This window comes from Crotalus tigris, unplaced genomic scaffold (assembly GCF_016545835.1).
Source record: "Crotalus tigris isolate CLP2741 ecotype Arizona unplaced genomic scaffold, ASM1654583v1 scf7180000021321.634910, whole genome shotgun sequence".
In the NCBI taxonomy this organism is placed as follows: Eukaryota; Metazoa; Chordata; class Lepidosauria; order Squamata; family Viperidae; genus Crotalus; species Crotalus tigris.
This window is the reverse complement of record NW_024098453.1, coordinates 435,662-455,928: the sequence shown is the minus strand read 5'-3', so window position 1 is coordinate 455,928 and position 20,267 is coordinate 435,662. Positions and strand designations below refer to the sequence as shown.

At 44.1% G+C, this 20,267-nt stretch overlaps 1 protein-coding gene across 3 annotated transcripts in view; it reads left to right on the top strand.

The window, feature by feature from the left end:
- The window catches only part of LRCH3 (leucine rich repeats and calponin homology domain containing 3), a 123,063-nt gene that overhangs the window by 63,230 nt on the left and 39,566 nt on the right, over positions 1-20,267 (top strand). For all 3 annotated transcript variants that reach the window (XM_039369918.1, XM_039369917.1, XM_039369916.1), the window contains exons 7-11: positions 251-344; positions 1,131-1,251; positions 6,895-7,043; positions 13,558-13,634; positions 19,015-19,066. In XM_039369918.1, coding sequence (XP_039225852.1) covers positions 251-344; positions 1,131-1,251; positions 6,895-7,043; positions 13,558-13,634; positions 19,015-19,066 — 493 coding nt within the window. The remainder of the gene's footprint in view (positions 1-250; positions 345-1,130; positions 1,252-6,894; positions 7,044-13,557; positions 13,635-19,014; positions 19,067-20,267) is intronic.

Genomic DNA, 20,267 nt, shown 5'->3' with positions numbered 1-20,267 from the left:
ACATAAAATAAAATAAAACCAGCTGGCTGATACTTTATACATGAAGTAAAGATAATAGCCCAAGATAATAGCAGTGCAACAATTGTGTAAGGAAAAGGGGGGGAAAAAATCTGTGGTAAGAACAAGATCTCTCTTGTGGGATCACTTTCCGCATAGAAATCAGCCTGAAAGGGTCAACTGTGCTCTTTGTATTCCTGCCTAATATCAGATGTTTCCCAAAGAATTTCTCCTTTCTTTCCCTCTTTGATAGCCACGAAGATCTGTATTCGAGTCGACCCTACGGAGCGTTGGATTCCGGCTTCAACAGCGTAGACAGTGGAGATAAGAGGTGGTCAGGAAACGAAGTAAGCGTGCGTGGTTTTGTGTTCGGCTGGCCGATAATTGTAGCTTAGGAAAGGGAGGCAGAACAAGGCAGAATCCCCGTTTCAGAGGGCTGTAATCTTGAAACATCTTATTTTGCTCTTGCGTGTCGCTTTTGTCCCTGAAATTGCAAAAAAAAAAAAAAAAAAAAATGGGAGTCTGAGAAGCCACTAATCAATAGCATCCTTTTATGCCACTTATCGTAAGTCGAAGAGGCAGGAAGCCATCTAATATTTGATTCCAATAAAATTCTAGTCAAGCGAAGGCCGTTGCAATGAAGAAAAAAACGAGAAGGGTCATTTCAAATTGGGCTTAGTTCATTTGAAGTCATTCCTTTTCAGAGGAGGGTTTTTTTTTCCCTCTTTCTAAATAGTCCTTAAATCGAACAAATTGAAATGGTTGACTCTTCATTGTGGGGATTTGGAAGCAATAGGTTGAGATATTTGTCGATAGGAGTAAAATTATATGGGCAGATTGAGTTGCTGTGCAAATACACCAAAATGAGGAATCTCCTTTGAAGGGGATCCTAATTCTCCCAAGTCTGGAGGTAGATTTCTGCTACTTTCCTGACATTCACTGAACTGAGCAAAGAGATAAAACCTAGAATTGAATTTTGCTACCGAGTAAATTTTTATTTACAAGTAATGAATCTTGTTATGTATTGTTTGGGTGTATTTAAGTGCAGCTTTTCCCAGGAGAGACTTACAAAGGTTCTGACTCAAAGGTTTAATCGATACAAAAAAAAAAAGAGGTTTTATTTTTTAATGTAGCCGACCGATGAATTTTCGGACCTTCCCTTGCGAGTGGCAGAGATCACGAAAGAACAGAGGCTGAGAAGAGAGAGCCAGTACCAAGAACACAGAGAGAACTCGCTGGTCACAAATGGAGGAGGTAATAGCTCTCATTTGGTGGCTTCCTAATAATAATGATAATAATAAGATCTGCAAAAAATATCATTTGCCTGTAAGGAAAAACTGGTGGGATCATAAAATAGAGAAAGTCATAGAAAATGATAAAATTAAACTGCTCTGGGACTTCAGAATTCAAACAGACAAGCACCTGCAACATAACACCCCAGACTTAACAATTGCCGATAAGAAAGACAAAAAAGTCTGGATGGTGGACATGGCAGTGCCTGGAGACAGCAGAATAGACGAGAAAGAACTGGAGAAGATAACAAAATACAAAGACCTACAAATAGAAATAGAAAGACTGTGGCAAAAGCAAGCAAGGGTAGTACCAATAGTCATAGGCGCCTTTGGTGCAATCCCAAAACAACTGGAGCACCACTTGAACACCATTGGCATTGACAAATTTGCTATTAGTCAATTGCAAAAGGCGGCCTTACTAGGAACTGCTTCCATCCTGCGACGATATCTGTAATACCATCAAACATCCACATCTGCCTATCCCAGGTCTGGGTAAGGACTCGATAGGTAGACAAAATGCCAAATCCAGTCTGAACATCTGGCTGATTGTGCGATGATCCATAATAATAATAATAATAATAATAATAATAATTGGAAGGGACCTTGGAGGTCATCTAGTCCAACCCCCTGCCCGAGCAGGAAACCCTATACCATTTCAGACAAAGGGCTGTCCTGTCTCTTGTTAAAGACTTCCAGTATTGGAGCATTCACTGCTTCTGGAGGCAGGTGGTTCCACTGGTTAATTGTTCTAACTGTCAGGAAGTTTCTCCTTAGTTCCAGGTTGCTTCTCTCCTTGATCAGTTTCTCCATCTGTTGCTTCTTGTCCTGCCTTCAGGTGCTTTGGAGAATAGCTTGACTCCCTCTTTTTTGTGACAGCCCCTGAGATATTGGAAGGCTGCTATCATGTCCCCCCTCGTCCTTCTCTTCATTAGACTACTAGACAGACCCAATTCCAGCAAAATCTTTCAGCTTTTGTGCTTCCAACACTGGTGCAGTCTTAGGAAAGAACAGCCTGGACTTGCCAAAGTATCAGCTAAGCCTTGGTCTGGCTCCTGTGAGCTCAGGCTATTAATAGTAGCTTTTTCCACAAGTCCTTGGTTAGTACAGCAAATAATTTGTTGACTCTAATAATTTTATTAAAACGTACAAATAAAAACCAACATAAACTAACAATCAGAAAGGAAGAAGAAAAAAAGAAAGAGAGTGCAGAAGGATATTTTTTTTAAAAAAAAGGAAAATAACAACAACAACAAAAAAAATCCATTCAGAAAAAGATTTCCGACTTCTTCTTCCAAGGATATGAAACACATTCAATTCTCAGTTTAATAGAGTTAAACAGTTTGAACAGCGTCAATTTTTCCAAGAGAACGGGGGATTTGTTTTTTTTTTAAAAAAAAAGTTAAATCCTTATGTCATAATTTGGTTTTTTTTTTCCTCCCCCATTTCCTGCAAAAAGAAGAAACAGCCATATGGCATTTGGACCAAACCAATCTAGCAGAAAGGAATTTGGTTACCTCTTCTTCCCCCAGCATATTCTTATGTAATTTTGACAATACCAGGAAAAGTTGTATGTTTGAAAACAGTGGCGCGGGAAAATAGAGTGAAATAAAGCTTTTCAACTTGGGAACTGAATCTGCTTGGGCAGAATTGCAGCTTTATGGGAGGTGGGTGGGAGAGGAGATGGTTCTGCAAGCAGCCAGCAAACGTACATTGTAAGCAATGTTCTGAATAGAATAGAATAGAATAGAATAGAATAGAATAGAATAGAATAGAATAGAATAGAATAGAATGAAATGGAATATAGGAATAGAATAGAATAAATGGAATGGAGTGGAGTGGAGTGGAATAGAATAGAATAGAATAGAATAGAATAGAATAGAATAGAATAGAATAGAATAGAAAATAGAATAGAATAGAATAGAATAGAATAGAATAGAATAGAATAGAGAAAAGGAATAGAATAGAGAAAAGGAATAGAATAAAATAAGGAATAGAACAGAATTAGAATTAGAATAGAATAAATAGAATAGAGAAAGAAGAGAATGGAATAGAAAGAAGAAAAGAGAATAGAATAGAATAATAAAATACAGAATAGAATAGAATAAAATAAGATACAGAATAGAATGGAATAGAATAGAATATAGAAAAGGAATAGAATAGTATAGAGAAAAGGATTAGAATAGAATAAGGAATAGAATAGAATTAGAATTAGAATAGAATAAATAGAATAGAGAAAGAAGAGAAGAAAATAGATTTTGCATCTAGAATAGCATGGAATAGAATAGAGAATAGAATAGAACAGAATATGGAATATGGAATAGAACAGAACAGAATAGAATAGAATAGAGAATGGAATGAAATAGAACAGAACAGAACAGAATAACAGAGTTGGAAAGGACCTTGGAGGTCTTCTAGTCCAACCCCCTGCTCACACAGGAGATCCTATAATCGTGGTGGCAAAGCTATGGCACAGGTGCCAGAGGCGGCACTCAGAGCCCTCTCTGTGGGCACGCACACCATCGCCCCAGTCCTAGGCCTTCAGCTGGGTTTTATAAAACCTTTTTGCTTTAGGCCTCCACTGCCATGTGCAAAAAAAAAAAAAAAAAAAAGGTTCAATCAATCTGTCAACTTCAACTTCTTGCGTGGGAAAAAAAGATATCTTGCAAAGTTGGAATTAATTGATTGAACTTTTTAGTCCCACCCAGTCTGCTGTTACCATGGTAGCCACGCCCACCCAATGGGCCACACCCACCCAATGGGCCACACCCGCCCAATGGGCCACACCCACCTGGCAACCGGGAGATGCATAAGTGGGTTTTGGGTTGCAGTTTGGGCACTTGGTCTCTAAAAGGTTCCCCATCACTGCCCTAGACCATTCCAGACAAATCAGCTGTCCAGTCTCTTCTTAAAAACCCCCAGTGTTGAAGCACCCACAACTTCTGCTGGCAAGCCGTTCCACTAATTGATTGTTCTCACTTTCAGGAAATTCCCCCTTGTAAAAATCTGGGAAGAAGTTGATTGTTTAACGTCCTTGACGATAAAAAGCTGGATCATCCACATTCTGTATAAAACATCCTATTAGAATTGTCCTCCCCAAGTGATCATCCTGTCACTCTCAAATAAATGAATTATTCTGTGTCAAAGCAAAGATCACCCGCGTAAAATTGGAAGTGTCTTGGCGACGTTTCGACGAAGTCCCATTTGTCATCTTCAGGCTGGTGTTTTCAGCTTCGTGCTTCGAGCAGCAATGTGTGGTCTTAGCTGTTTCTTCCTTTTAACTGCCAGTGGGGGTATGAACTGATTGGGTGGGAGCTTGGCTGTGTTCTGATTGGGTGGAGGTGCACAGCCAACCCCCCAGCCAATCAGAGCACAGCCAAGCCCCTAACCAATCAGAACACATCTCCACCCAATCAGAACACAGCCAAGCTCCCACCCAATCAGTTCATACCCCCACTGGCAGTTAAAAGGAAGAAACAGCTAAGACCACACATTGCTGCTCGAAGCACGAAGCTGAAAACACCAGCCTGAAGATGACGAATGGGACTTCGTCGAAACGTCGCCAAGCAAGTAGAACTGAGGGCAGGTGGATCAAGGCAGTCCCAGAATGGATCCCACTTGATCAAATGCCTCCACGAAAGAGGCCTAAAACAAGATGAATCCATGACATTAGCAAGTATAGCGGGCCCAATTGGCAAAAAAAAAAAAAAAGCTCAGCACTGTCTTGGTTGGAAACATGTGGGAGAGGCCGTCATCCTGCAGTAGACAGACAATGGCTAGAATGATGATTGTCTTTCTGTCTGTCCATCCGTCCACCCACTCACCCACCCGTCCCGGACACATGTGAAACATTCACAGTTTTCCTGGGTAGCCTTTAAACCCTCCAACTTGCTAGTTTTCGTTTTCTTTATCTTGAGTGAATGAAGTTTTACCTTCACTGGTAGAAAGTTTCTGTTTTGGCAGGGCTCCTGTTTAGAGACATCCAGATAAGGACTTTGCTTGCAGTGTTGATAAAAGCCAGGCTGCGGCTAAAGAGTTCTTTTTTTGTATTTATGACAAGTTTGTATTGGTTTTCCAGTTTTACATTTGAGTATTTAGAGAGCAACCTGGTGATTGGGTAGTCAATAGCACAATAACAAAATCTTTAGTACATATCTCAGGTTACATCATTAAAAAATCCCTTCTCTGTTTCCCTTAACATTTGCTATATTATATTGAAGCTAATAAATTTCTAATTATAACAAGCTCAGTTAAAACATTTGTTGTTGTTAATTGCGAAGTCGTGTCCGACCCATCGTGACCCCATGGACAACGTTCCTCCAGGTCTTCCTGTCCTTTACCATCTTCTGGAGTCCATTTAAGTTCACACCTCCTGCTTCAGTGACTCCATCCAGCCATCTCATTCTCTGTCGTCCCCTTCTTCTATTGCCCTCAATCTTTCCCAGTGTGAGGCCCTTCTCCAGTGATAAAACATTTATCCATATATTTTTGCTCATATATATCCATGTCCTGTGTTTAAATTTTACCTAATTTTTAATTACAGTATTCCAATTTAACCTTTAATATCCATAGTATTTAAACTTCAGGTCACCCAAATTTCCTTTATTTCACTACATAACAGTTATAATGTCTAAGATACACATATTACTTACTTAAATATATTCTTATTTTATTTCATAGACATTTTCTGTTTCTCATCCTAGTTCACCACTTACTAATGGAGTATTCTTTATTGTCTCAAATCCATCGTCTGTGTTATCTGGGCTAAACAATAATTCGAAGCTATTTCCTAATAGCTAATTTTCATTCCCCTTATCAATCTAAATCCTCCATATTAGGCCAATTAATCCCTTATTTTTTTTATCATTTTCCAATGATTAGTTGAATCGAATAATCATATTTCCCTTCATCTGAAAATCTCCCTTTCTGCTAAAGAGTTCTTAATCTGATGTTGAATAAATGTCAAACCCTGGGAGTTGTTTCTGTGAGAAAATAAATCCTTTTTTCTGAGAGAGAGGGGGAGGGAGGGAGACGGGGAGAGAGAGAGAGGAAAGAGAAAGGGAGAGAGAGGAAGAGAGAAAGAAGAAGAGAAAGGGATAGGGAGAGAGAGAAAGGGAGAGGGAGAGAGGAAAGAGAAAGGGGGAGAGAGGGAGAGGAAGAGAGGAAAGAGAAAGGGAGAGATGGAGAAAGGGAGAGGAAGAGGGAGGGAGAGGGGAAAAGAGGGAGAGAAGAAAGAGATAAAGAAAAGGGGAGGGGGAGAGGAAGAGAGGGAAAGGGAGAGGAAAGAGAAAGGGAGAAGGAGAGAGGAAGAGAGAAAGGGAGAGAGACAAAGAGAAAGGGAGAGAGGGAGAGGAAATAGAAAGGGAGAGAAAGGGAGAAAGAGGAAGAGAGGGAGAGGGAGAGAGGAAAGAAAAGGAGAGGGGGAGAGAAGAAGAGAGGAAAGGGAGAGGGGGAGAGAGAGGAAAGGGAGAGGGAGGGGGAGAGAGAGAGAGAAGAGAAAGGGAGAGAGGAAAGAGAAAGAGAGAGACAGAGAGAGAGAAAGAGGGAGAGAGAGAGAGATGGCTCTTCTGATGGTGCCCGATAACTCTTTTCCCTTCTGTATCTCCAGTGGAGCAGGATCTGGATCAAATCGACTTTATTGACAGCTGCGCCACTGAGGAAGAAGAGGAAGAAGTGAGGCAGGCCAAATGCCCGGAGCCAGACAGCCTCAGCACGCAATTCATGGCCTATATTGAACAACGGCGAATCTCCCACGAGGTGACGCTTCTTTTTTTAATGTTGGGTGTGGGTGAGTGGGGGGGGGGAGGTCCTTACACAACATGCCCCACAGAAACCCCTTTGCCGTGAACTCCATCTTTTCCCACCGGACGGTTTTCACGAGCCACGTTGGCAGCGTTGCTGCTTTGATTCGCTTTTGAAAACTGAAATGAATTTTAATTTTACCAAAAAAAAAAGGAACGAGGCTCATCTTTTACAAGCCGTCCTCAACTTGATGGAGCCCCACCTTTCGGTCGCTAAACGAGACAGCTGCGAAGGGGGTTTTGTCCCATTGTATGACATTTCTTGTCCCGTGAATCCCTGCAGTTGTTAACTTATAACAAGGTTGTTAAGTCAGACAGTCGCAAAAGGAGATCGCGTGACCCTCGGGGGAGACTGCAGCCATCGTAAATATAGCGTCTGAATTTTAGTCACGTGACTCTGGGGACGCTGCAACAGTCCTAAGTGGGGAAAACGGTCGTAAGTCACTTTTTTCAGTGCCATTGCAACTTAGAACGGTCACTAAATAACCCGTCGTAAGTGGAAGATTACCTGTGATACAGCCTTTGGTTTTCAAGAATGGATTCTATGTCGTTGTGGTTTTCTCTTTTGAGTTATCTTGGGCTTTTGCAGATAACAGCATACCACCTTTAGTCCTTCTCTTGGATAATATTTACTATTTCAGATTTTTATTTGAAAGCCATTAATATTCAGCAGCCTCAGTCGTGGTTAAAGCCAGCAAAAGAAAATAGATGCACAATTTGGAGCATACAGTATATAATCTCCATTGTGCTCTTGATTTATGAAAGGGCTCTCGGAATGCGTACAGGCACAACGGTACACGTTGTGTGGGTCTGCTACTAAGCAATTCTATGATTTTAATCACGTTTGGCCTGCCAAATTATCGGTTGCCTTAACAAGGTACCGTAGCTGCAGAGAAAACAAGGACGCAGAGATCCGCAGCCCAACCTTTTTTTATTTTAAGTTTTTGATCGATCCCATTTTGAAACGCTCGCCATTTCTCCTCTCCTCTCTCTTTGTAAATTGGTCAGGGTACGAATAAAAGGTTAAAAAAGAAAAACGGGAGATAATAAAGTTGGAAGAGACTTTGGAGGTCATCTAGTCCAACCCCCTGCTCAGGCAGGAAACCCGATACCATTTCAGACAAATGGCTGTCCAGTCTCTTCTTAAAAACTTCCAGTGTTGGAGCATTCACAGAGAAACTGGCCCAGAGTCACCCAGCTGGCTTTCATGCCTAAGGCGGGACTAGAATTCACCGTCTCCTGGTGATTGGCCCAAAGTCTCCCAGCTGGCTTTCAAGCCTAAGGCGAGACTAGAATTCACCGTCTCCTGGTGATTGGCCCAAAGTCTCCCAGCTGGCTTTCAAGCCTAAGGCGGGACTAGAATTCACAGTCTCCTAGTGATTGGCCCAAAGTCTCCCGGCTGGCTTTCATGCCTAAGGCGGGACTAGAATTCACCATCTCCTGGTGATTGGCCCAAAGTCTCCCAGCCCTCTTTCATGCCTAAGGCGGGACTAGAATTTACCGTCTCCTGGTGACTGGCCCAAAGTCTCCCAGCTGGCTTTATGCCTAAGGCGGGACTAGAATTCACCGTCTCCTGGTGATTGGCCCAAAGTCTCCCTGCCCTCTTTCGTGGCTAAGGTGGGACTAGAATTCCCCATCTCCTGGTTTCTAGCCTATTGCTTTAATTGCTAGACCAGACCAGTGTTTCCGTCGTGCGCCTGGCCCAATTTTACATCCTTTTCGAAGGGCCCGTCATAACTCTGTCCAATCACTAAGCGTCTCCAGTTGACGCCTACTTGCAGAAAAAGTTTCAAAGAGGCTTCAGTTGTGGGTCACAAGCATCCCGAAGCCCGAGGGGAAGGCTAAAATAAAGGCATCCTTCTAAATGCTGGCTTTCCCCCCCCCCCGAGAAACAAGAGGCATTCAATCAGCTTCGGGGTTTATTCTTATAACGTAGGTTTGAACAAAAGATGGTTTTATTGGTTGGTGTTGGCCGGGGGTTATTGGACTGGGAAGGCGACAGCGGTTGCAGTGTTTTCCATCCCGATTCTCCTGCTCCTTTGCTTGTTTCACGGGAAAACGCTAGAAGAATGCAAAAAAGACGGCCCTGTCTATTGCGCTAACACAATTAAATCCAGACACAAATTAGACCCAGATAATGAACCGTCTCGTTCTGTTAATGGCATTACTATTCAACTTTAAACACGAGCAGGATTCGACTAAGGACGTGGAGCGAGTTTTAGTCTTACTGAGGGAGCTAAGCCGTGCTGGAAAGGCTTAACCATGGTACACGGTGTTTTCCGTCTCATTTCGGAGGGAGAGCAGCTTCTCCAGGGTCTGCCAAGTCAGGCCTCCCAAGAGGGTCCTTGGTAGTACAGGTAGTCAGAATAAAAGAGTTAGAAGGGACTTTAGAGGTCTTCTAGTCCAACCCCCTGCTCGAGCAAGAGACCCTATACCAGGGGTAGGCCACCTTCGCTCTTTTATGACTCGTGGACTTCAATTCCCAGAATTCCTGAGCCAGCCATTCTGAGGGGAAAGGGAGAGGTTTCCAAGCTGAGTCATGCTGGCTCAGGAATTCTGGGAGTTGAAGTCCACAAGTCATGAAGGGGCCATAGTTCCCCCATGCTGGCTCAGGAATTCTAGGAGTTGAAGCGAGTCATAAAAGAGCCAAGGTTGCCTACCCCTGCCCTATATCGTTTCAGACCAAATGGCAGTCCCATCCCTTCTTAAAAGCCTTCAGTGATGGACCACCCACAACTTCTGGTGGCAAGCAGTTCCACTGGTTAATGGTTCTGTCAGGAAGTTTCTCCTTAGTTCTAGCTTGCTTCTCTCCTTGATGAGTTTCCATCCGTTGCTTCTTGTCCTACCTTCAGGGGCTTTGGAGAATAGCTTGACTCCCTCTTCTTTGGAGCAGCCCCTGAGATACTGGAAGGCTGCTATCGTGTCCCCCCTCATCCTTCTCTTCATTAAACTGGACATCCCCAATTCCAGCAACCGTTCCTTGTATGTTTTAGCCTCCAATCCCCTGATCCTCTTTGTTGCTCTTCTCTGTACTCTAGTTTCTAGAGTCTCAACATCTTTTTTACATTGTGGTGACCAAAACTGGATGCCGTATTCCAAGTGTGGCCTTACTAGACAAATGGCTGTCCATCTTTTCTTAAAAGCCTCCAGTGATGGAGCGCCCACAACTTCTGGTGGCAAGGAGTTCCACTGGTTAATTGTCCTCACTGCCAGGAAGTTTCTCCTGAATTCCAGGTTGCTTCTCTCCTTGATCAGTTTCCATCCATTGCTTCTTGTCCTGCCTTCAGATGCTTTGGAGAATAACTCCCTCCTCTTTGGGGCAAAGAAGAGACTGGACAGCCATTTGTCCGAAATGGTGTAGGGTTTCCTACCTGAGCAGGGGGTTGGACTAGATGACCTCCAAGGTCCCTTCCAACTTGATGATGATGATGATGATGATGATGATGATGATACTGGAGCACTGCTATCATGTCGCCCCTCGCCCTTCTCTTCACTAGAATATAGTATATAGAATAATAAAGTGGAAGGGACCTTGGAGATCTTCTATCTCCCCTTCTTCTGTTGCCCTCCATCTTTCCCAGCATCAGGCTCTTCTCCAGGGAGTTCTTCCTTCTCATTAGGTGGCCAAAGTCCTTGAGTTTCAACTTCAGGATCTGGCCTTCTAAAGAGCATTCGGGGTTGATCTCCTCCAGGATTGACCGATTGGATCGCCTTGCAGTCCAAGGGACTCGCAGGAGTCTTCTCCAGCACCAGAGTTCAAAGGCCTCCATTCTTTGGCCTTTCTCAGCCTTTCTTATGGTCCCACTTTCACAGCCATACATTGCAACTGGGAAAACCATGGCCTGGACTATACGTACTTTTGTTGGCCTTAGCCCTCTAAATTAGTTTTTGTTTTTGGCTTCTTAACAGACCAGGCACGCTGTGGGCAGAATCTCCCCTGCTCTGAATGTCTGGATGGTTGGAGATGAAAGGGCTGTTAATAAGCCTAAAATCAAATTAAAACAAAGTCGCTGTGATGTATTTGCTCCTCCCTACCTTTGATCATCATCAAATAGGGCAAAGGGCTTGCCTGAACATGCCTGTTAGAGGCATATGGTATTTTTTCCTCTGTACTAGTCTCGGCGTGTCCTGTGTCCAATTTTTTGTCTTTGTCACCCAACAATATGTCGTTGGCTAAAGAACTCCTTTGGGGCAACCTCTGTCTTCTCCTGGATCCATACATTCTTTCACTTTATATCCCATCATGCACTCCGAATCAAACATAGCCTTCATTACCCATGCAGTGTTAAGCAGTAATGAGATTGGCTGTTCTTTAATTGATCAGATCATCTTTTGGTTAAGCAGGTTGGCCTTTCCACACATACATACACACCAGTCCTTTTTTTTCACTCTGAGATCATATCCTTGTGTCTGCTGCCCGTCTTTATTAGAGGCAGTCCTCAACTTCCTCCTCCTCCTCCTCCTCTCTACAAACCCAACTCCCTTCTAACATTGATGATGTTCCCTAGTTGGGTCATGAAACATCTGCAAGAAAACTACCCAGCTCAGAGAGCACCAAGGACCCCATAGTTGTCTTCTTCTTCTTGTTGTTCTTCTTCTTGTTGTTCTTCTTCTTGTTCTTCTTCTTGTTGTTATTGTTCTTCTTCTTCTTCTTCTTCTTCTTCTTCTTCTTCTTCTTCTTCTTCTTCTTCTTCTTCTTCTTCTTCTTCTTCTTCTTCTTCTTCTTCTTCTTCCTCCTCCCCCTCCCCCCTCCTCCTCTCCACAGACCCAACTCCCTTCTAACATTGATGATGTTTCCTAGTTGGGTCACGAAATGTCTGAAAGAAAACCACCCAGCTCAGAGAGCACGAAGCCACCCTATAGCTCTGAGCTATCAGTAGCCCTCGACTTACGAACACAATTGACCCTAAACTTTTTGTTGCTAAGTGAGTTTTGCTCCCCTTTACGAGTTTTCTTGCCACCGTCATTAAGCGAATCCCTGCAGTTGTTAAGCTGAGTTGTTAACTCAGTTGTTAAGTGAATCTGTCTCCCCCACCCCCCGGACTTGGCTTGTCAGAAGGTCACAAAAGGGGGAATCACGTGATACGGCAACCATCATAAATACGGAACAGTTGCCAAGCGTCTGAATTTCGATTGCGCGATCACGAGGACGTTGCAACAGTCATGTAAAAAATGATCACCAGTCACCGTTTTGACTTTGCCATTGTAAGTTTGAGCGGTCACTAAACGAACGGTTGCAAGTTGAGGACTACCTGTGTAGAAATTCACTCCCGTTGGAAGTGTTTCTCCAGAACGCCTTCAAGAATACTCATAGTTGCATCTGTGCATTTACGTCCTCACATTAAGGCAACTGAGGAGTGTTGCTCAGGACCAGGATAAGTGGCCATTTGTAAACTTAACACAGCTTGTCCTCGACTTACGAGCATTCCTTTAATGACCATTCAGAGTTTACGACGGCATTGAAAAAAGTGGCTTACAACCAGTAGTCACACTCCCAACCATCCCCTGGGTCATGTGATCACCAATTGTGACCTTTCCAGCTGTCTTCCAGCAAGCACAATCAATTGGGGGGTGGGTGATTCCTCACCAGCCAGTGGATCCGGCAGCTGAGTCTGAGGAATCAGAGGAGGAGGAGGAGGTGGGGCCTGGAGTGACATCAGAGTCAGAGGAAGGCTCTGAGCAGCTCCAAGACTTACAGTTGGATGAGGAGCCTGGCCCCTCTACTTGCACTCAGGCTGAGACACAGCTGTGCTGGGAGTCTGAGTTAGACAGTGATGAAGAACAGCTGGGACAAATCCCGGATGCAAGAGAAGCGAGTAGGACAGAGGAATGCAATGGGGCAGCTCCAAAATCAAAGGAGAAGGCATTAGGAAGCCTGGGCTGCATAATAAAAGGGAAGGTGTGGGAGGTGCTGGTTGTGGAAGGCAACCGTTTGTGTTAAGGAACTGAGTTTCTGTGAACTGTGTTTGTTTGCCTTGGATATGGACTCAGGTCTGTGAGAATAAAAGGGGTTGTTTTCTTGCGGTTCTTGTCTGTTTCTTGGAAGAGGGGTTTCTCCTTGTGAGCAAAACAAGGACTCACGTAGACTGGGACAGAACAGTTGGAGTCACTTAGTGACTAAGTGATTCAGTTAACAACTGCATTGATTCATTGATCAACTGGGGCAAAAGCTGTAAAATCAGGCATGGTTCACAACAACCGTCTTGCTTATTGGAAATTCCGGCCCTCAACTTAGGATTCCCTGCCTTTGTTGGGATCTGTATACAGGAAGCAGCCCGATCTTTCTTCTCTGCTTGTTGATCATTTTTGTTTGCTTCAAATATTTCAAGCGTATTTTAAACAACGCGGTCAGTCGAGACAGATGGAAATGGAAGATTTCGTGGGAATCAAAGTTTTGGAGGGGGAGCTTTGCAAGTGTTCTTGAATGTTGATTGTAGTAATCTTATTTTTTTTTTTCTCTCTTTATGAAGGGTTCACCCGTAAAACTTACAAACAGCCGAGAATTTCCTAGGTCGGAAGATGCAAGAAAATACCTCCATCAAAATAGGTGAGAACTTTTATTTCATAGTAGTTTAAGAACCTGTGAGTGATAGCTTAAACTTAATATAGAACACAGAATTTCCAGCTCATATTTTTTTTTAAGATAGAAGAGAGCCACTTTGGTGTGGTGGTTAAGATGCTGGCTTAGAAACCAGGAGACGGGGAGTTCAAGTCCCGTCTTAGGCATGAAAGCCGGCTGGGTGACTTTGGGTCAGTTACCAGGAGATGATGAGTTCTAGTCCTGCCTTACGTATGAAAGCTGCCTGGGTGACTTTGGGCCAATCACCAGGAGACGGTGAGTTCTAGTCCCACTTTACGTATGAAAGCCGGCTGGGTGACTTTGGGCCAATCACCAGGAGACGGTGAGTTCTAGTCCCGCCTTAGGCATGAAAACTGACTGGGTTAGTTAGAGTTATTATCGGGAAAATAGGAGGGGGGGGCATATTGTGTGTATTCTCCATCTTGAGTTACTTGTAAAAAAAAACAAACTGGAAAATAAATAAATAAATCCCCAAACTGGTGTTACTCAGGAGCAGAATGCTGGGGTCCTACGGTAGAATTTACAGTTGCTGATAAAACTCCTTGTGAGGTTTCCATCCCCTTGTGTTTTGCGTCTCTCATCCAGCCTCTTTTACTGGTGGCTCCAGTTAGAAGTGTAGATACATGTGAAAGCCGACTATTTATTTAGAACAGGGGTCTTCAAACTTGGCCCTTTGATGACTGGTGGACTTCAACTCCCAGAATTCCTCAGCCAGCCTCCATTTTGTTTGTTAGATTTAAGACAGGGGTTTTCAACCTTGGCCCTTTCATGACTGGTGGACTTCAACTCCCAGAATTCCTCAGCCAGCCTCCATTTTGTTTGTTAGATTTAAGACAGGGGTTTTCAACCTTGGCCCTTTCATGACTGGTGGACTTCAACTCCCAGAATTCCTCAGCCAGCCTCCATTTTGTTTGTTAGATTTAAGACAGGGGTCTTCAGACTTGGCCCTTTCATGACTGGTGGACTTCAACTCCCAGAATTCCTCAGCCAGCCTCCATTTTGTTTGTTAGATTTAAGACAGGGATTTAAGTAAGGTGACCAACTTTTTTACAATGAAAAGGAGGACACAAATAAATTGAAAAAAAAAATATCATAAATAAAAGAAACGTTTTATTCATTGCAACAATAATACAGACAACTTGCATGTGCAAAGTTTGCCAGCCGGGTGTTTTGGCGCACTCAGCAGCAATTCCTATTGGCTTTCAAAAGCCAATAATGGGAGTAGCACAGCTCATGCAAAAGTTGAAAAAAAAACCCATCAAAAAAAGGTGCCGGAACACCGTTCTGAGCATTCTATGAGGGGAAAAACAGCCCTGCAGATTAGTCTTCAAATATCGAAAAGGAGGACATGAAGGAGGACACTTTTTGAGGGAGGCCAGAACTTACAAAAGGAGGACTGTCCTCCCTAAAGGAGGACAGTTGGTCACCTTAATTTAAGACACCTGGCTGAGGAATTCTGGGAGTTGAAGTCCACCAGTCATAAAAGGGCTGAGAGAAGCGACTGCTACAACCTGACCACCTTAGAGGCCTCGTCTATTTTTGAGGCAGAAATAAAAAGAGTTCCTCATCCAGCCTCCTAATTCTCCATATATGGCAATATTGCTCCAAGTTTTTACTGTGCTAGGAGCTTTCCATGGTGACTGCCAGCCTATCCAAGAGCCTCAGAGAGGGGGAGAACTTTGTTAAGTGGGCTTTGAGAAGGGCTGCTTCAGTATGCTGGAACAGAGAGGGTGGTTTTAATATAATATACTCCCTTTGGACCACAGTGGAGTGTTTGCTTTAAGATGGGAGGATCCTGTCCTCTCTGCACCTGATCCAGATGTTAACAGAGAATGCGAAAGGCCAGTGAGGAACTTAAGCCACGGTTGAAAGGTTTTTTAATTACTTCACCAAAAATGGTAACAACGGCGACAGATCCTGACCCAGGATCGGAGATGCTTAAATTAGAACAAGCGAACGTGTGGGATGCTAAAATGGCTTTTTATTCGCACTCTGCATTGGGCATCTTGTGTAAAAAAAGATCAGGTCAACCGATGCTGGATAAAAGTTTCTTCATCCTGTCAGGTTTTCCACTTAGCCTCCCTCCCTCCCTCCCCTTCTCCAATACTGGAAGTTTTTAAGAAGAGACTGGACAGCCACTTGTCTGAAATAATAGTAATAGTAGTAGTAGTAATAAGGCAAATAGGTGGGTGTGGAATGCTGCAACTACATCAGATGGTTGAAGAAGAAAAAATGAAGAATATCTGAAGGACAATGATGAAGATGCACTGAAATTAGTATATCAGGAAGGCTTACTGACTACTGGAGAGACCAAACTGGCCTACAAGAAAGACCAAATGAAGAACAGAATAGAAGCATGGGAAGACAAAGCACTACATGGCCAATACATTAAAAAATAGCTGGGAAAGCAGATAATAATAAGACCTGGCAATGGCTAAGAGCAGGAAAATTGAAGAAAGAGACCGAGGGATTAATTCTGGCTGCACAAGACCAAGCCTTAAGGACAAATGCATACAAAGTCAAAATTGAGAAGACAGCAACAGACAGTAAGTGCCGCCTATGCAAAGAAGCTGAAGAAACAGTGGACCACCTGGTAAGCTGCTGCAAGAAGATCGCACAGACTGACTACAAGCAGCCGCATGACAAAGTAGCAACAATGGTGCATTGGAAGATCTGCAAGAAATATCATTTGCCTGTAAGCAAAAACTGGTGGGATCATAAAATAGAGAAAGTCATAGAAAATGATAAAATTTATTTATTTATTTATGAGGCTTATATACCGCTTTAAGTGCAAGCACTCTCTAAGCGGTGTACACCAGTAAGCAATATATATATATAAATTTATATATATTACATTGCCCCCAACAATCTGGGTCCTCATTTTACCTACCTCGGAAGGATGGAAGGCTGAGTCAACCTTGAGCCGGTGAGATTTCAACCGCTGACCTGCTGAACACAATCAGCTAAAGTGGCCTTTAAATTAAACTGCTCTGGGACTTCAGAATTCAAACAGACAAGCACCTGCAACATAACACCCCGGACTTAACAATTGTCGATAAGAAAGACAAAAAAAAGTCTGGATAGTGGACGTGGCAGTGCCTGGAGACGGCAGAACAGACGAGAAAGAACTGGAGAAGATCACAAAATACAAAGACCTACAAATAGAAATAGAAAGACTATGGCAAAAGCAAGCAAGGGTAGTACCAATAGTCATAGGCTCCTTGGGTGCAATCCCAAAACAACTGGAGCACCACTTGAACACCTTCATCGGCATTGACAAATTCGCCATTAGTCAATTGCAAAAGGCGGCCTTACTAGGAACTGCTTCCATCCTGCGACAAGATCTGTAATACCAACAAACATCCACATCTGCCTATCCCAGGTCTTTGGGAAGGACTCGATAGGTAGGCAAAATGCCAAATCCAGTCTGAACATCTGGCTGACTGTGCGATGATCCATAATAATAATAATAATAAAAAAGTTGGAAGGAATCTTGGAGGTCATCTAATCCAACCCCCTGCTCAGGCAGGAAACCCTATACCATTTCAGACAAATGGCTGTCCAGTCTTTTCTTAAAAACTTTCAGTGTTGGAGCATTCACCGCTTCTGGAGGCAGGTTGTTCCACTGGTTAATTGTTCTAACTGTCAGGAAGTTTCTCCTTAGTTCTAGATTGCTTCTCTCCTTGGTTAGTTTCCATCCATTGCTTCTTGTCCGGCCTTCAGCCGCTTTGGAGAATAGTTTGACTCCCATAATTGTATGGCGAGGAATACCTGTAAACTATATTTTAGCTCTATTTCCTTTTGGTCATATCTCAAAACTTTTAATTTCTTTGGCTTTCCTATTTCTTACTCCATGGGCTTCTCTTTGCTATATTTATGTGTTTGCAGAGATGCAGAGGAATTAAAACGACCTGAAAGTCTGAGTTTAATGCAAGGTAGGGAGCGACAGCAAGGATTAAGGAGCTGTGTAGATCAGGCAGAAAGGTAAGGATTTGAAGGGGAAAATATCCTTTGCTAAATAAAGTACAGAACGCCATGTCAGAGAGGATTTCTTTCAAAATAATAATAATAATAATACTTTCCATAACTTTATAATCTGCCCAGAGCTCAGGCATCCTAAATAAAGCAGTTTTGGGATGCTAACTGTATTCATACAAATTTCTGCACAGTGCTGTGTGTAGCGTGCGGCGAGTCGTTTTCCGTTCATTCATTGGATTTTGTTTATCCTGCCTTTTATTATTTTATAAACAATACAAGGCAGCAAACGGAATATCCCTTCCTCTTCCTGTTTCCCCCCCCCAACAACAACAATCCTGCGAGGTGGGTTGGGCTGAGAGAGATTGATTGTCCCAAAGTTATTCAGTTGGTTTTTATGGCTAAGGCAGGACTAGAACTCCCAGTCTCCTGGTGATTGGCCCAAAGTCACCAGCTGGTTTTGATACTTAAGGCAGGACTAGAACTCATCATCTCCTATTGATTGGCCCAAAATCACCCAGCTCATTTTAATACCTAAGGCAGGACTAGAACTCACCATCTCCTGGTGATTCGCCCAAAGCCATCCAGGCGGTTTTCATGCCTAGGGCAGGACTAGAACTCACCGTCTCCTGGTGATTGGCCCAAAGTCACCCAGCTCATTTTAATACCTAAGGCGGGACTAGAACTCACCATCTCCTGGTGATTGGCCCAAAGTCGCCCAGCTGGCTTTCAGGCGTCAGGCAAGACTAGAACTCTCCATCTCCTGGTGGCTGGCCCAGAGTCATTTCTATACATAAGGTGGGACTAGAACTCTCCATCTCCTGGTTTCTAGACCAGTAACTTCACCACTACACTCAGTGAAGCGTCCTTGTGAGCATAGTACAGTGATGGCGAACCTTTTAGAGACCGAGTGCCCAAAAACCGCCCCCCCTCCGTCCCCACTCCGCCCTGCCCACTGGGCCACCTACCACCTCCACAGCCCGCCACAGATCACCCAGGCAGCCCAGCAGCATCATGGCGGTCACGCTCTCCGCCCATGCCCCGCAGTATCATCTGCGTGCGATGGGGCGCAAGGGCGGAGTCTTATCCCCGCTGCCCGGCTACCATGTCCTTGGCTCTACTGCTTCGCGTGGGCGCGCCCAGGGGCAACTCTCCTCGGGGGGGGGGGTTGCTGGGGAGGAGGCGGGGCCGGGGAGACGGTGCGTGTGCCCACAGAGAGGGCTCCGAGTGCCGCCTCAGGCACCCGTGCCATAGGTTCGCCACCACTGGCATAGTATAAATGCTCCAGTCTGTGGAGCATCCGGCACAACTTAAGAGTCAACACCCCCACATTTCTCCTGTCCCCCCCCCCTAAATTTCTCTCTTCCTCTAGGGGTTGCCGAGACTCTGCTGCCCTGGGGCCGTCGTCCTGCGCTTACAATCAGGTATAACTGGTGTCCGACGGATTTCTTTCCCATTTTTGCATCTTAAGAAGGCAGAACTCTTGGAATAATTCTTCCAACAGGCATCCTTTCTTAAGAGAAAATGGTTGCAGGCGTTCTAGACAGGACTTGGGGTCCAAGCTCTCCCCTTCAAGGTTTTAAGGGGTTCCCCAGTAGCCCCACCCCATCACCCCCTTCTTCCAGCAACAGTCTCAGGCGTTACACTCCCACCCACCCCTTTTCCTTACTGCCAGCTGGATGGAGACTTCAGAGAGAACTACGATTCAGTGTTTCTCAACCTTGGCCCTTTTATGACTGGTGGACTTCAACTCCCAGAATTCCTCAGCCAGCCTCCATTTTGTTTGTTAGATTTAAGACAGGGGTTTTCAACCTTGGCCCTTTTATGACTGGTGGACTTCAACTCCCAGAATTCCTCAGCCAGCCTCCATTTTGTTTGTTAGATTTAAGACAGGGGTCTTCAAACTTGGCCCTTTTATGACTGGTGGACTTCAACTCCCAGAATTCCTCAGCCAGCCTCCATTTTGTTTGTTAGATTTGAGACGGGTCTTCAAACTTGGCCCTTTTATGACTGGTGGACTTCAACTCCCAGAATTCCTCAGCCAGCCTCCATTTTGTTTGTTAGATTTAAGACAGGGGTTTTCAACCTTGGCCCTTTTATGACTGGTGGACTTCAACTCCCAGAATTCCTCAGCCAGCCTCCATTTTGTTTGTTAGATTTAAGACAGGGGTCTTCAAACTTGGCCCTTTTATGACTGGTGGACTTCAACTCCCAGAATTCCTCAGCCAGCCTCCATTTTGTTTGTTAGATTTAAGACAGGGGTCTTCAAACTTGGCCCTTTATGACTGGTGGACTTCAACTCCCAGAATTCCTCAGCCAGCCTCCATTTTGTTTGTTAGATTTAAGACAGGGGTTTTCAACCTTGGCCCTTTTATGACTGGTGGACTTCAACTCCCAGAATTCCTCAGCCAGCCTCCATTTTGTTTGTTAGATTTAAGACAGGGGTTTCACCTTGGCCCTTTATGACTTGTGGACTTCAACTCCCAGAATTCCTCAGCCAGCCTCCATTTTGTTTGTTAGATTTAAGACAGGGGTCTTCAAACCTGGCCCTTTGATTACTTGTGAATGAAACTAATGAGTCAGGACCCGTTGTTCACACTTACGACGTTGCAGCCTCCCCGTGGT